At 39.2% G+C, this 17363-nt stretch overlaps 1 protein-coding gene across 12 annotated transcripts in view; it reads right to left on the reverse strand.

Moving 5' to 3' along the window:
- The window catches only part of MYO3B (myosin IIIB), a 207597-nt gene that overhangs the window by 115350 nt on the left and 74884 nt on the right, over positions 1 to 17363 (reverse strand). For all 12 annotated transcript variants that reach the window (XR_008823672.1, XR_008823674.1, XR_008823673.1 and 9 more), the window contains one exon: positions 5890 to 6045. Coding sequence is in view for 8 of the 12 variants with exons in the window: in XM_056350236.1 (XP_056206211.1) it covers positions 5890 to 6045 (156 nt within the window). In the remaining 4 variants the exon portion in view is untranslated. The remainder of the gene's footprint in view (positions 1 to 5889; positions 6046 to 17363) is intronic.

A 17363-nucleotide genomic window follows, 5' to 3' on the forward strand; every position in this document is an offset into this window, starting at 1 on the left:
CACTGATGAAAATAATTTAGAGAAAAATAAAACTGGTGGAAAAGTTTCAAAGTGCATCTTTTTCAGTAAAAAGGCATGGGCAATTGTTAATGCCACTTTGTATTTTAAAAGTCATCTTTTACTAGCATAAACTTTTTCTTTTTATTATTAATTTCTAACTTAAAGGAAATAATATGGTACAAAGCTCTCTGGTAAGTTATCTCATGACAAAGTGACAACAATATGTCTGTCAGCAACAAACTGATGATAGCAACAAATGTGTGTGTTAGTAGGCTCTTCTGAGCCCAGCAAGGACAATGAAGTGCCCCTTCAGTTCAGAGGTATGAAGAACTGTGCTGAAGTTAAGCCTAGCTACACTGCATACAAAGAAGTTTATAAATGAAGAATGAAAGAAAGTGAATTAAGGACGCATTTCAGCCTGTGACTCCAGAGGCTGACCCAGATGATCCTGCCAAAAGGGGACGGCTTGCTTCTTTCTACCACTCTCCTCCTTATTCCTGGTCAGGTGAAGTATTCCCTCCTTTACCTCAGCTACATCAGTTGAGGCACCCCTCTGCAGTCATTAACAGACTAGAAAATTATCTGTGTGTTTGTGTTAACTTAGTTATTTTCTCTTACTATAGAAGTTCTAGCTCAGGAGGTTTTGACAATCATTTGAGCTGTAATAAAAACAGCATCATGAGCTTGTTCCTGGGAACTATGGGAGAATGAGAAAAAGAAGCCAGTTCTCTCCTCAGTAGCGGTGAGTTGATAGATTGACTCTCCACATGTCTCCATCACACCATCTAAACCAGTAATACTGACTGCAGGCTTGCTTTCAGGCACAATGGCCTTAAGAAATGACCCAAAATAGGGAAAACTGTCATGGCTTAACTGGAAAGAGAATCCTATTTAAAAAACCACTGGTGCTGACTCAGAAAAGAAGGAAAAGATGCAAGTGCAAAGCATCGATGCTGGAAGACTTTCAAATAAGCCAAAACCCAGATACCTCCTGATCAGTAGTCATCACCAGTGGCTCCCTGAGTTCCCTCACAGTAGAAGCACTGTTAACACCAGCACCCTGCTGGCTTCCCAAGTTTCTGGAAATGTTCAGCCTGTGATCTGAGAACATTTTTTTTTATTTACCTTTTAAATTATTGATCGGTAGTGTTGCTATACTCCTAAAAAGGACATCTACTTTTCTTTATCTCTGAACATCAGGGAATTAATGCACATTTCACTGTACCTGTCATGGGCACATCAATAAACAGAAAAAGCATAGAATCATTTAGGTTGGAAAAGATCTTTGACATCATCAAGTCCAACCGTTAACCCAGGACTGTCAAGTCCACCACTAAACCATGTCACTAAGCACCACATCTACATGTTTTTAAAATGCCTCCAGGGATGGTGATTCCACCACCTCCCTGGGCAGCCTGTTCCATTGTTTCAGTGAAAAAAATTTCCCTAATAGCCAACCTAAACCTCCCTGGGTGTAACTTGAGGCTGTTTCCTCTTGTCCTGTCACTTGTTACTTGGGAGAAGAGACCAACCCCACCTGCCTACAGCCTCCTTTCAGGCAGTTGTAGAGAGTGATAAGGTGTCCCCCTGAGCCACCTCCTCTCAGGCTAAACATCCCCATTTCCCTCACCTGCCTCTCATAAGACTTGTGCTCCAGCCCCTTCACCATCTTCGCTGCCCTTCTCTGGACACGCTCCAGCACCTCCATGTCCCTCTTGAAGCGAGGGGCCCAAAATTAAACACAGTATTTGAGGTGTGGCCTCGTCAGTGCCAAGTACAGGGGGACAATCATTTCCCTTGTCCCAGTGGCCACATTGTTTTGGATACAAGCCAGGATGCTTTTGGCCTTCTTGGCCACCTGGGCACACTGTTGGCTCATGTTCAGCTGATTGTTCACTAGCACCTGCAGGTCCTCCGACACTGGCATGCTGCCCCCAGGCTCATCTCTAACAAGTCTGGTTTTATTCCCTTCCCCCTTTGAATCTAGTTTAAAGCTCTCAATGAGCCCTGCTAATTCCTGATTTAGAATCCTTTGAGACAGGTGAATGCTGTCTGCTGCCAGCAGGCCTGGTGCTGTGTAAACTGACTCATGGTCAAACCCCCCAAAATTTAGCTGGTGACACCAGGCCCAGAGCCAGGTACTGATCTGTGTGATTTTCGATTACACACACCATTGTTCCCTGCAATTGGCAGGACAGAAGAAAACACTGCTTGAGTTCATGATCCCTCAACAAGTTGCCCCAAGGCTCTGAGGTCCCTCTTGATCGCCCTCTGACTTCTTGTTGTTTGGACTTCATCACTGCCCACGTGGAAAACCAGTAATGGCTAATAATCAGAGGACTGTACCAGACAAGCGAGTTTTCCAGTAACATCTGTTCCCCGGGCCCCAGGGAGGCAGCAGGCTTCCCTGTGGGTTGGATCTGGTCAGCATATCAAGGCCCTCAGAGTGGAGTTGCTGACGACAGCCACCTTTCTTTTTTCTTGGCAGCGCTGGTCGATGTGTGGGGTTGACTGGCTCTCCGTAGGCAACTCCTGGAACCTGGATGGACTTTTGTTCATATCATTTTCCTGGCCCTCAGGTTCCAGGGCCACATACCTATTGTACAGAGGTACCTGGGAAGGTGAAGTAGGCTGGGGGGTGATTTGCCTGCTGCCCTGAGCAGGGACCTGTTTCTATTCCTCCCCATCTCTTAGGTCCCCTCCCTTCTGCCTGGTGGTGAGCAGGTAGGGGGAGTCTGCCTCTGGTGATGTGTCCATCCAGTGCCATGTGTCTCAGTGATGGTAGAGAGCAGCTCCACCAGTCTGTCAGCCTCTCACACTCCCATACTCCTTAACCTTTCTACTTCCTCTTCCAGCTCTGCCACCAGGCTGAGATCATCCACCTGGTCACACCTCACACAGTTATCACCTCTGCTGCCCTCAGGCCCTCCTTGCAGCCCATGACCTGGACAGCTGCACGTTTATGTGGGAACTCTGTCTGGGTTGCCATATGCCTTCTGGTGCTGGCATCTGGCCGAGTGGAAACCATAGCTTGGTTTCTTCTGGGAGGGTGAGGACCACTACTGGAGCTCGCCTCTGAGCCCTTAGGTGACAGTGCCCTCTCTGTGCAAACTGCTGTGCCACACCCTCGCTGATGTATGGCATGCACATACATACAATGGTATAATAGAAAGGTTTTACTCAACATGGGGTCTAATTGGCCTATTTACTTTGAACTGGTGACTATACTCAGATGACATTTACAGATCACCACAAATAAATGCCAGTAAATTTTTTTTACAGTACTATCTAGTCATGTGTTCTTCTGCACGTTAGATTCTGTATTGAAAAATATTTTATAAATGCATTACAGAGTTTTTAAAGCTTTTAATTGGCACCAATTTTCCTAGGGGGAAAAGCTCTTTAGTATTATGAGACTATGTCTATCCTTTGGGGAAAATTATAATTAGATGCTCCTGGTGACTGATTCTCTTGTAATAATCTTACATTTGTAGTCCAGTATTAACCGTCTGGCCCACAGACTTGGTATTTTGCAGGGATATGCTTTTGCAATCTCATTAAAGTTTGTACTAATTTGATCAAGTTTTAGATCTTTGGAAAATCAGCACTTTGTCATTCTCAACAGTATCTTGTAGATTTTAATGGTAAATGATCAGTAAGTTTTTGCCTTCACTGAGCATGGTCTCAGCACTGATCAAAGTGGGCTGGTGCTTACAATGCTACAACAATCAGAAAGACATTCTTTAATAGAAGTTAGGCCCATTGGCTTCAAAGTGAAAGTAGACACCTGTTTCTCCAGCAGCCTAATGTATCTCCTCTCTTATTGTTCATTGGCAGAGGAAGAAGCCACCTAATTCAGAGGCATGGCTAAAAGCAAACCAAGAGTCCAGGAAAGAACAAGATGGATACAAAGAGTCTGCTGAGAGTAGAGCTTTAAGACTAGAAGAGAAACTGTAACAGACCTGGAAAAGGTGAATTCAGTGACAACGAAGAACATGACTGCTGTGAGTACATTATCATGTAAGGAAGAACACCAAGAACAGAGAAATAATTGAAAAAACAGAAGAACCTGGACTAGGACTTGCTGAAGAAGGTAGAGATCAGAACAGAAACTATTGGATGGTAGAGGAAGAAGCCACAAGAAGCTGACTCTAACAGGAAAATAAAGCCTTAAGGACAAACAGAATGAACAGTGAATGGAAACTGATGGGAAAGGCGGGTCAGATAACGACCTGGGACAGGGAACCTGGGACTAGTTGGCCAAGTAAATTTAGGGGCATTGGGGACAACAACAGAACTTAGACTGGTAGAGAGGATAAGATTAGGACTAAATCCACTATTGCAAGAGTCCCCCTTCACCACTGCAATCTGCAGGTGCTACTGCATACAAGTTTCAAATAATCACCCTTGGTGAACAAAATATTTAAGATGGATGAGGAGTTAAACTCCATTAAGTGAGCACTGATTCATAGTGGGGGTGCTGGGAAGCAAAATCCTTCCTACATTCCTGTCACACATAAGCATAGGATGTAGAAGCTTGTCTGTCACAGCGCTCCCAGTTAATATATGGAAAGGCTTGAGGAAAGAAAGGCTGCCTTGGTCTTGATTCATTCTCACTCCACATTATGGAGATAGATCCCAGAAGAATGTATTGAAATACCATGAGGAATCTATTCCAGAGCTCCTCTTAGCACAAGGACCATTTCTCTGCCTATACCTTCCATTTGGTTAACAGCTGGGAAAAACTCTGATACCTCTCAGGCCAGCCAACCCACAGCTGCAGGCAACTGATCCGTGAGGTGTTACATGGGCAAGGTCTGCTTAGGAGGCTGGATAAAGTAGAAACTTGTACTGGAACACCGGCATAGCTCCCTCACCCACAGTAAGCAGCTCCTGGTATATTTTGCCAGAAAAAAACCCCACCTACTACTATAAACCCGCAGAAGTCAACTTCACCTTGAAACTGTACTTACAGCTATTCCTTTATTTTAACTTGTACATTTTTGTTTGGGGTTTTAGCATTTAAACTACAGAGTCTTACGGCATATAAGTATACACATGTTTATGACTTATGAATCATGACATTTAATTTTCTTCATCAACATTAGTAGGTGTTTGTTTATAATAATGGGCCAGAGCTTATCTAACTCTAGACAAAATTCATATTACAGAATGATTGCTGAGCTTGGGAATGTGTGTTCATTTGCATTTAATTCTCTTTTGAAACAGTGAAATTCTGCCACCCTCTGGACAACAACTAAACTAAGACATATTTACAATCGGCCCCAAAAGTAAAAAATCCCACTGCTGCTGCTGAACTTTCATAGTATTTTAAGCACACTTTAAAATTAGTTACTAGGCTGAAAGAAAAATAGCAGTTACTATTAAACTACAGATAAAACAATTACTTTAAGTGCTGAATACCTTTCTTACTCATAGTATGTAACCAAAGAGCAAACTTCAAAGTGTTCTGTTCTTAACATTTTCTAGTACTCACTTCATTGTTCACAGCTGTATTTTTAAAGATCTGCAACCAAAATACGATATAATTTTTCATCACGCCAATATGTATTTCCACAAACCAAAACATCCTGGAATTATTAGCATCTCCATGACTGAGCCAAAAGTGAATACATACAGAACAGAGTTCAGTGGGAGAAAGAAGGCTAAGGAGAAGGTTGCGTTATAACTGATCAAATTAGCTTTAAAAAGTATCAATGGGAAAACGAGTATCTCGCATTCACATGGCATGCAGCATTATTACTAATACTGCTGCTAGTCAATGCATTAATAATAATTTGAGACAGTAAATCATGCATCCAAAGTTTCAACTTGTTCTTCCAGGATTAGCGTGGGGAAGGTGGGCTGCAGCATAATGTTTTACAGTACCTTGTTTTGGCTATGGAGCCTAGCTGCTGCTGTTCTTGGATTAGCTCAGCCAGCTGTTTCTGCAGAGACATATCTTTACCATGTACTTGCTTAATAAATGGATGCTCCAAAAGATGGGTGACTGAAGGACGCTTTTCAAAATCCTTGATAAGACACCTGTGACAGAGAAATAGTGGTCTCAGGCAATGATGTTATCTCATTACAGCATGATTTGAATCGGCTTACTGTGTGCCTGTTATTGTACAGTAGTTTCTTTTTCTACGAATTTGAGTTCCTCAGTATGCGACAAGACCCTTCCTCTACACTGGAATAAATCTGGCACAAAATACTTAAGCCAATTCACCCTACAAGTACACTACTATAAAGACTATGAATTTGAGCATATTTGACCTCTCTTTTTAACTGTAATTAGTTTACTATGAAAAAATGTCATTGTATCTTGTGAGTGCTATACAGTTCATCTACATTAAACATAACCTAAGATGAATAGACAATAGTAATTGATAGTCTATGAATAGTAATGAGTAGTAATTCACTTTAATTTTTTACCTGTTCTCCAATTAGGTAGTTTGACTAAGAACTGTAGGATATAGCCTATTAAAAACAAGTGAAACCTGTGATATAACACTAGTCAGAACAATTTGATACAGTGTTTTGTTTTTAAAATTAATGTTTCAAGTAGATATTCTATATTGCAATGACAAGTGTTAGCATAAGAATCATAAAAAATTCTGCAAACCTATGTAATTCAGACTGGAAGAGAAATGAATGAATCAGAATTAAATGCTAGCCAGGGTACTAAAGTTCTGTCAGTGATAGGAACAGGTGATCTATAATGAGTAGAGATACATCCTATTAAATTAGCATAAAATAAAGTGTCATGCTAATTTATATAATTGAGATTTAAAATTGAGGAAGCCATCATTAAAATTGAATTCCTTTCTGTACAATAAAGCTGAAAAAATACAGTCCAAACAGAAGAATGATCTAACAGGATTAGATCACTTTGAAGTACCCTCTAATTCTTTATATTAATCTGTTTATCTTGCTCAAATAATAATATTGACATTGAGAATGTGAAAAAGAAATGCTGCAATTCAGTATATAACTCCCTTGTAGCACCTATCAGTGCAGCACATTATAGCCCAAGACTACTTTATTTGATGAGATCCATTGTATTACATACTTCACAATTACATCCCCTATTCCCTGATATTAAGTGATACACCTAAAGAACTCCCTTAGGCAAGGCCAAATATCACAAAATTACCTTTTTAGCCAAAAATGCAATGAAACTGTAATACCTTTTAGAATAATTTATATTCTAGCAGTATCAATAACAATTTGCAAAATCTAAACTACATCTAAAAAATAATCATACACATTAATTGATTTCAAATACTACCAAACACATTAGAAAATTATTAAAGTTTAGCCTCACCTCAAACACTTTACTGAAGCCTAATGTCTGGTCTTAAAATGATCCTGAAATATCTTTGAACATAACTTTAATACTTTAGGTTCCTGAAAACCATTTTCCCAATCTCTTCTTGGTACATCTGGTCCAGAAAACAAAGTCTGTAAAATGTGCTACCAGTTTTGTAACTATTTTGGTGAATTTTGCTATAGGCTAGAACTGTAGCCTCCTGATAGAAAGACTAAAGTAACAGAACCTGCTTTATCTACATCCCTCTGAGTGCAAGGCTATAAATATCAGTCCTTCACCTCCATGAAGAGATCCATCATTAGCCTTCAACAGATTCTGACAACGCTCCCCACACATACTTTTCCTTTTGTGATCCATGGTTTTTAAAAGTCAATACAGCCACACAGACAATATAGTCCCTGCCAATCCTGGTTAAATTTATATGTTGCCCAAGAAAAAGGAAAAAAGCATTTCAAAAGAAAGGTCACATTAATCAGGAAGGCAGAGGAAAAAAACCCCACAGAACAACAAAAGCTATGCAGTATACAAAATCACAGATTGATGGCAAGTATCTGAAGTGGAGATTTCAGTTTGAAAAGCTCATGTGTTCTAGTGCTTTTTACCATTCTAACAATAATTACAAATTTATAGTATTTATGCTATGTTGTTAATATATAAATTTTCTTCTAAGTTTTATTACATCAGGAAGTTTTCAGTAATATAACTGAATCCAAGTAAAGCTGTGTCATAGAATCATAGACTAGTTTGGGTTGGAAGGGACATTTTAAAGTTCATCTAGTCCAACCCCCCTGCAATGAGCAGGGACATCTTCAACTAGATCAGGTTGCTCAGAGCCTCATCCAGCCTGACCTTGAATGTTTCCAGGGCTGGGGCATCGGCCACCCCTCTGGGCAACCTGTGCCAGTGTTTCAGCACCCTCACTGTAAAAATTTCTTCCTTAGATCTAGTCTGAATCTACCCTCTTTTAGTTTAAGCCATTAATCCTTGTCCTATCGCAACAGGCCCTAATGCCATGGCAGTTGCTTTTCAGATGATAACAATATTAGAGTTTAAATGGATTCTCTTCAAGAAATTACACAGTTCCAGCAGAATATCTTGTGTTTATCACAAGTGTGAAGAACATACAAATCTTTCACCTGGTGGTACTTAGTTATTAATATAAATTCTACCCTGAGCTCCAGAACAACCTCCAAATGGATCTATGGACAATCTATGGAGAAGGTCCAGAAGCTCAAAGATAAATTATTCCATATAGATGGCCCCTAGGTGAAACATCAAAATGTCCAGGACACTGCATTCATTAAGGAAGCCCAACAAGAAGAGATAGAAGGAAAACATTTTAGGGAAAAAAGTTCTTAGCTTCTCTTTTATTTGTCTGAAATGCTAGCTGTTTCAGTCTGGCAGGCGTTTTAACGAGCATAGGTAAGTTCTGTCAGGGAGGCTGTCTTGAAGAATACTTTAGGATTACCTTTGCTTCTGTTGCATACTCCTGCCAATCCCCCACTGACTAGTCACTTTACACGCATGCTACTCTTTTGCTTTGCAGCTAGCAAAGTTTATATATTGTTTCATCTATACGCAGCCTTCATTCTCTAGTAGTAGGATATTTTTGCAGTCTGTGGTCACTAGGATTTCACTTGGAACACAAGTAAAACTTAATGAATTCATAAGATGACCACACTATAGACACATCTATATGATTCTGTAATCAAAGTCTCTGTTCCAAGCTCAGACAGAGCACTATTGTGCCAAGTTTGTGTCTACATCAGAAGAAAAGAGCCTTTTCAGAATGTTAGTGAGACGCTGCAACAAAGCAGAGAGCTAGTAACTAACAGCCATGTAAGGGTGCAGGACAGCTGCTTAAATTCATGTCTAACTTCTTGTGTGAGTACTCCTACTCCAGTTAGGGAAAAGACTGACAGAAGAATGTACATCTCAGCTGAAGTTGGTTTAATCCATTAAGTTAAATGGCAAGTTCCCAGCATGTTAGGAACACAGCAGCAAAAAGATGAGGCAGGCCATAGGAATTGAAGAGTGTATGGCATATACACTCTCCTTTTGCTCTGAAGCAGCAAAAGTGTTGACACAGTCACTTCTAGAAATTACTCCTTATTATGTTTCAAGTGCCAGTACCCGCTTGCAGCTTCGTCACAGTACGTACTGTGGGGTCAGTGCATACTCAGATATTCAGTGCCAGTTTGGTGTATCACAGGCCTGTTGTGATGAAGTGTGGGATGGAGAGCTGTCATGTGACATTGAAAAGACAGTCATCATGTTTCTCCTCTTGGTGCATATTCCTTTGTCCTAATTCCTCTCTATGTACACAAAAATATTCTGAGGCATAGTTACATGCTTAGTTTCTACACACTGTCGTTTCAACTCTGTTGCTTCTAGTGCACACTGAATACGTGCTGCTGCTGTTCTTAGTCAATGTTACCTGTAAAATAACAATTCTTGGGCCACTACCTACGTGCTAATGAAAAATGGTGCATCAGACTGCCAGTGTCACTGCAGGTGTTCTGTAAGGTATCATCTCCTACACTAGAAGCAGTACTGACACTACACTACTCTTCAGAAGAAAAGCATTTAATATAGAATTATCAGCTCTTACGATGGCTAAAGCCTGCATGAAGGTGAGCATTATCACAGTGTTTTCTACTGACCTCCACCCTGAACAGAACTATAACATGTGAAAAAGTTAATCATATGGGTGCCTGAGTCCAAAGTTGCCAGTACATTCAGTCAGGAAATGTATTCCATGTAAAGGCCACAAAAAACAGAAATCAAGAAGTAATACACAAAAATCCAGCAAAAATAACATCTGAAAGGGGAAGAGTACAGTAACAAAACAGCTTCCATAATGTCACTTATCAGAAAATATTCTTACTTAACGCAGCCAAAAGAAATCAGAGTATGCATTGTACAAGTGAAAAACAGTACTAAGAAGTCACACAGCCACACTGAAGGATTTGTTTCTGAGGAAAGGAGAAAAGTAAAATATATTCAGGTGCTTACTTGAGCATCCATTTAATACCAATTTGGACAGTCAGCTTAGGCACTGTCAAACATCAACCATGCTGCAATTACATATAAAACCAGCAAATGTGCTGCACCTGCAAATTAAGCCAATTTGTTTGGCCAGTGGAAATTATTTAAAATAAATTAAAAAAAAAGAGTGGTGAGACCACCTTGCATTGAGCAAATTCACTAGCAAATCTGCTACAAGATGGGTTTCAGATAAGGTATAATGAAAATATGATTGTATTTGGTCTGCTATCTTTTGGACCTAAAATAATGGGAAGTAGTAGTAAGTACTCTAAGTAAGTAGAGATCGAAAAGGAAACAAACATTATACATGTTTGCCTTGATGAAAGTCAATCCATTACCTAATTTGAAATTCTAGTATCTTCCATCATGCTTTCTTAGCTGAAAATTAATTCTCAGAATTCATTAGTGTCACTACATTAAACATAGGTTGGTTGTAGCGATTTGCTGCAACCTCATAGCCAAGCTCCTAAGCACCGTTTTTATTCTGCCACAATTACAGGCAAAGATGAAGCATTTATTAGCAGGGGATAAGAGCAGACTCCCATACACACAGGCCCATCTGAGACAACCTCTATAAAATTCATTGGCTGCTTGCACTTGGACGATAACATTGTTGGAACTGCTACATCTCAACAATGTAAACTGCTGTTTTCCAAGTAGCGAATCAGATGACTGAAAAGGAGAGATATTTATCAGCATCCATGAGCTAATATTTACTAATGAATAAATGGAAAGAACAGAATTCATAAGAACAGCAGTGGTCTGTCTCCTGTGTGTTCAGAAATAGAAAACAATTACTAACATCATTAACTATTGCAGCCAAACCTAAGTAGAGCAGCAGCAGTTATTTCTTTCAGAAATTCTCTTTCATCAGATCTATCACAATCTATTTGGCCAGTAAAGAAAGCACTATAAAGTACTTTCTTTAAAAATAAAGAAACCAAGCAGCTCCAACCCTTACAGCTTAATTACATTATGATTTATCTCCAGTATTTTGTTTTCCTCAATTTTATATTTTGTGAATGCTACATTTTCTGATTTCTCATCTGCTGGCAGTGTATTGCTGGAACTTATTTTGTCTCATAAACCCAATATCCAACCAGACATCTAGTCACTGTTTGACATCTACATGCACTGAAGATGCATAGGTTATTATTTGGAAGAAATTATGACTGTACATTAGACTCTGTATTAGAGCTGGGGAATCCACACCACAGCCTCTGGGCAAGAGAGGTATGAAGTCTCCAGTCCGTTCAACAAATGGTTAGATAAAGCCCTCATTGCCACCTCTCCAGTCCCTATCTCTCTGCCATTCCCTGGTCCATCACAGTGCTCTTCCCATCATCTGCTCCTCCACAGCTCTATACCACTATTCTCTGCCCTCCAAGTACTGCTTGCACAAGGACAAGGACCTGCTACCTAGCAGTGAGGACTTTACTAGTGGGATAGAAGAGCTTTTCAGGGTCTCAAATAGGACTTTAGGTCATTCTAAGGTTCTGAGAACCTCTCCTCCCAGTCCCAGAAAAAACAGTTACAGGTTGCCCCTGAAGGTAGAGATGGCTCAGCCGGGGATCTAGAATGGAGATTTCCCAGAGGGAGAGGAGAAAGAGTAAGGCCATACTCTCTTGATCCTCTTCCTAAGTAAGGAGAAGGAGGTCTCTAGGTTCTGAGTTCTTTATTTTGTGTTCCACATAGTTTCCCAGCTATACCACCAGAAGGTTGTTTCACAGTGGAAGATTAATGAAATCAAGAGCATGACCCCAACTGGGTTGACCCCCTTACTTAGAGAAATGGAAGAACAGCCACCTCCAAGCAAGACCATCTAGGCCAGGTACATTAGGTCAGAAACTTTCCAGTGAAGAAAGAAAAAATAACAATCTCTGAGATTGTTTTTAACTGGTTAAAATGCTTTGTTCCTATCCATCACTCTGACTGTTCCTCCCACCTCTGTACCACATGTAGCTGTGGCAGACACTGGTCAGTCACAAGCAGCAGAAAGGTGGAGAAGAAAAAGATGTTTCATGAATTATGTTTGTAATAATGATGCAGGGATATGCCTGCTTCCCTGAAGCTTCCCTGCTTCCCATTCCCAAGCTGGCTCATCTTCCACTGCCACAGGTCACTCGTTGGCAAAAATGAACTAAAAAACTGTGACAGCTTTGCCAACAGCATTTCTGTTTTCAAACCTAATTCAACAGGACATACAGGATACAAATAACCTTATCTTCAGAACTACATATAGTTGCCCCTTTGGAAAAAGCGAACGCTGAGCACTAGGGATATATATATGTAGGTTAAATAGGTCTCCTGTCTTCAGCCAGCATCCCATGATAAATAACAAGGATTTTACTGTTCCTTTTGCTATAATTACGTATCAGGATGAAAGACTGAATTTATGACAAAGTACTCAATCATCACATGCATAATATAAATTCTGATGGTGAGAATGCTTTTATATCTTTATTGATCTGCCTTCTGGTAGCAAATGCTGTAAATTACTAATATTCCCTGACAATGAGAGAAATACTCTTGACACTGAAATGTCACTAGCACCTGTTGTTTTTTTTTAATAAATCTTCTTTCAGTTTAATTTTTAACATCAAGTACCATATAGTGTAATTTAGAGCTCACATCTGAAACATAAAAGGTTCACTCACTGAAATTGTAAAATTAGGTGTTGTAAATAGCTTTATCTCTTCTAAAGCTTAAACATTACAAGAGGTTTCTCAAGCTCCTTTGGGCTGAGTAGACACAACGATTTATTCTGGCTCCTACACATGGTTTAGAGAACAAAAAATGGAAACTCTATGGAGTAGTACCCCTTACGGTTCTTAGAATGGGTCAAACTGCTCATGTTGAAGCCCTTAGAATTTTACCAGAAACAACAGAAATTCAGTCAGAACAATTCTAGGGAGCATCTCAAAACCTCAAATACATTTATTTATTGCATGATGAAACTGGAGGGCTTCTAGCTTTTTACCAGGAATGGGACTGCTATACTTCTTTGGCCTGTCCTTGAAGACCCAGATACACAAAAAGCCTTCAGAACTGTTCACAACTCAAGTTTTTTATTAGAAACCATATGTTTTGCATTGTACCAAACATTCTCCTTTAGGTATCTATCCCTTTGACACTGCAGCTTGCAGCTGATTTGAGGTGGTTGGAGCACAGAGAATGTAGATCAGGAAAGCACAGTGTGATGCTGACAGTTTATTTCTTATACATCTTAGGTAGCTGAAAAGACAGCTAAGGACAGAGATATTTTTCTCTCCTTTGGTGTTTAGTGCATTCTTTCCTATCTTCCAGTACATATGGACAGCCACTAAAAAGGCAACTGTAGATGCACTGTACCATAATCACAAAACAGCTGGGAAAAGTTTCCTGCTTATAGACTGTTAAGCTGACTGCCTGATGCCCTCTGCTGTGAAGCCCCAAATCCAGCCATGCTCTGATGTCTTCGTCTGAACTAATGCACAAACACCTGGGCAGATGAGATAAAGTTAGTTCATCTGGTTGGGAGTCCACAGGCTATAACATCATTCTTCCTATTACCGTGTGCCAGACCTGACCTGCGCCCCACAGCCCACAATAGGACAGCAGGCACATGGCTGCTTCCTGGGGCTTCCCTTAATCTAAAACTATGCTGGACTGCTTCATTACCAGCTCTGCTGTTGATTATTGGATGACTTTGAGCAAGGTGCCCTTCCATCTCACTTTCTTCAGTTTTAAAAGAACAAGTGGAACTCTTGTCTCTATTCGACAAGTACAGATGACTCAAAAATCTACTGGCAGGAATAAGGCATTACTATTCTACTGTTGCTTCATCAGTCCAATGGGAAGGTACTATTATCAGGCAGAAATGCTGGCTTATTAATTGGTTTATATTTTTTGCAACTCCAATTTTTACTGTTTTCCTATTTCTATACTTCTGCCTTTCATATCATCAAAAATGCATTCCAAACAAACCTGGATCATCTAGAACACATCCTTTCTCTGGAGAATGAGAATGATTTAACTGTAAGGAATAACTCCACTCCTAAAACCAGACTACTACAAGATCAGCACAGACATATTGCACTTCACTCCTGCCATCTTCCTTACTTCCTTCCCTCCTTCCCACCTAGCATCTTAGTGTTCATGTCTACCACTTCCATCTTACTGTCTCAGTCTTCTGCTACACTCTGTCTTTACTTTTACCAAATATTATGGAAGTGAAAACGGTGTAGTAACAGGTGGTAACATCCTGCCCTTACATTTCTTTTCAAGTAAAGCAGAGAAACGGCAAACATTAGCTATTACAAAAGGCTTTCTTTCCAATAAATGGTTCATAATGTTAGAGCTCCAGAAGCATCTAAACTTTGAAATAAGCTTATAAAGCATCCCTGTGAAAAAGCAATAGGCAGAGACTACTTGAGAAACTGAAATACTGGCACTTAATGACACCAGGAACTTGAAGAAGGGAGCAAGGAAACTTTGTCTCATCAGACATTTACTTCATATGCTCTGTCTGATACTTTAATCTTCTGTTGAGCACACTATTCCTAGAATTACTAATGCTTCCCAAATAGACTTGTCACTCTACCATGGATCCATATCTTTCTCACTGCACTACACTTACTCATGTTTACAATTGAGAACAGAAGGCCAATAAACCCACAAACCAGGGGAACTGGGGGAAGAATGAGATCTTGATACTATGACATTTGTAAAATCTAGCACAATTGTTTACAGGGTCAGGACTTCAAACCTGCATGGGAGTTTCTCAAGTCTACCTAAAATTGCATTTTTTTTACTACCGCTGCTCATTAGAAAGCTGAAGATAATTGTATCCATTGCATAAGCCAACTCAACCGTATAAAAACATCTCATGCAATACTCAGAAGTGGTGGAGATCTTTTGTCAGGTACTACAATTTAGTATTTCAAGTTCATCTGTAGAGAGATTCTCAGAGTCTACATCAATGATTAAAATGTGAAAACTTACAGATTTGGTGGTAACCTTACACATCACAATCTGTATACCTTTCTGACATTTGCAAACCTCTTTTTCTTCTTAGATACTGTGAAATTAATGAGTTATGTCAAATGCATATCATGTTCTCGGTGAAAGAAACAGTAAAATGTTCTTTATGTAATATGAACAGAATGTCACTAAACAATTGCTTAGATTGTGAAAAAAAGCATTCAGAGAAAATAAATCGAAATGGACAACTTAAACCCCATATAAACTAGGTGATCTATTAATTGAATAACTCTGAATGTAGAATTATCAATATGAAATTCAAGCTTGTGAAGCTGTGCTTAAACTGAGTACAAAAAATGAGTTAACAAGACTAAAAGTTGTGTTCATATTGTATTTGCAATGTCATTGCCAAAATAAAAGTTACATTCTGATGATAAATATGACCATACATCCTTTAACTTCACATTCTGACTTGAGTACTTCCTGAATTTCTTAATTCTTTAATTCCCTCCAGTTCAAGAATGACTATTTAATTCAAAGAACCATAATAGCTCATCATTGGTTAAATAAATTTAAAAGGAGAAAGTCTGTCCCTGGAGATACCATTGCTCATTTTAATTAAAATTACATTTTGTGATGTAATGTAAATAAAGGTTATTGTATCCTTCTGCTTCAAGAACATATTAACTGTTCTATCTACCCCTAGAGACCAGTCAAGGTTTAAAGTGCCAAGAAAATTATTTGCAGCATGTGAGATAATTTTAGTGAATAGGGTTTTTTTATTCCTTTTAACATATAGCCTGTATTATAACAAATTCTGAACCACTGTATGTCTAAAATGGTGGTGGACACAAATTGTTATCTTAAGAGAGTGGAGAGAAAAAGAAAAGCTTCATAAACATTAATGGGCAATATATAGAGTGAAATCTTCAAAACTGGTAGTTTATTTCAACATAGAAATAAACGTAGGTAACGTGTATTATTTTTAGGAGCCAATCCTCCAACAACTGAGGTAGTTGTTTACATGGCCCTATAGGAATGGTAAACTCTATTAATATGTATATAAACAAAACATAATTAATTCTTTCTTACATTATGAACAGAGTGGCATAGTTCTTCATGGACAATTACAGTAGTACAGATAAACAGGCATACACTGAATTTTACTGACTTTCAAAAGTATGTATGTGCTGTATCTCATTAGATACCAAATACAAAATTAGGCTGCTGCCAGAGAAGACTTGGCAGAAATCGTGTCTTGTCTGTATTTTTTTAAAACAAAATATCTAACTCAGATTAGCTATCTCACTAAAAAATCCTCATGAGGACAACACATTGCAGCCTTCATTTCAAGTCAAGGTCAACAATGCTGGGAATAGAAACATAAATTCACCAAGCTAAGAACTATCTTGACCCTCTCTCCATTCAGATTTTGTAAATAATGCATCTGACTTTAAAATATGCTACAAAATCATACCTCTTGGGGCAGCAGAATCATAGTTAACAACACAGACCTAATTTCTGAAAAATGTATGTTTACTACTTTAACATTTTAAAGAGTTACCTACAAAAGTACATTAAAACTTCCAGCTCAGGCACATTGTAAATCACTATAATATGTGAGAGAACACTTATAAAAAAATGCCTCTTGAGACAGTGGCATTTCAAGGGATGAGAATGTGGGGTGAAAAAAACTACAATGGCCAGATCTGGCGATCTTTACACAATAATTTTATTTATGCCAACAGAACTGAAGTCAAAAGTACGCTTAGTCAAAGCTGCATGCTCGGCTTTTGTCAGTACACAGGTCTGGCCACAACTTGAACCAGATAAGCTTGTCATGCAAATGATGTTAGCCATCAGGAAGGAGACAGATAATGAAATTATTCGAAAGCTAACCACTCATCACAAGGGTGACAGAAACATCAGGCAAGGTCCTAACATATGGATAAAAGGCAGTATGGAATTTATACAATCACTGCTTTTAATTTATCATAACTAAGCTGTCACAAGGTAG

The sequence above is a fragment of the Falco biarmicus genome, chromosome 8 (genome assembly GCF_023638135.1).
Source record: "Falco biarmicus isolate bFalBia1 chromosome 8, bFalBia1.pri, whole genome shotgun sequence".
NCBI classification, from domain to species: Eukaryota; Metazoa; Chordata; class Aves; order Falconiformes; family Falconidae; genus Falco; species Falco biarmicus.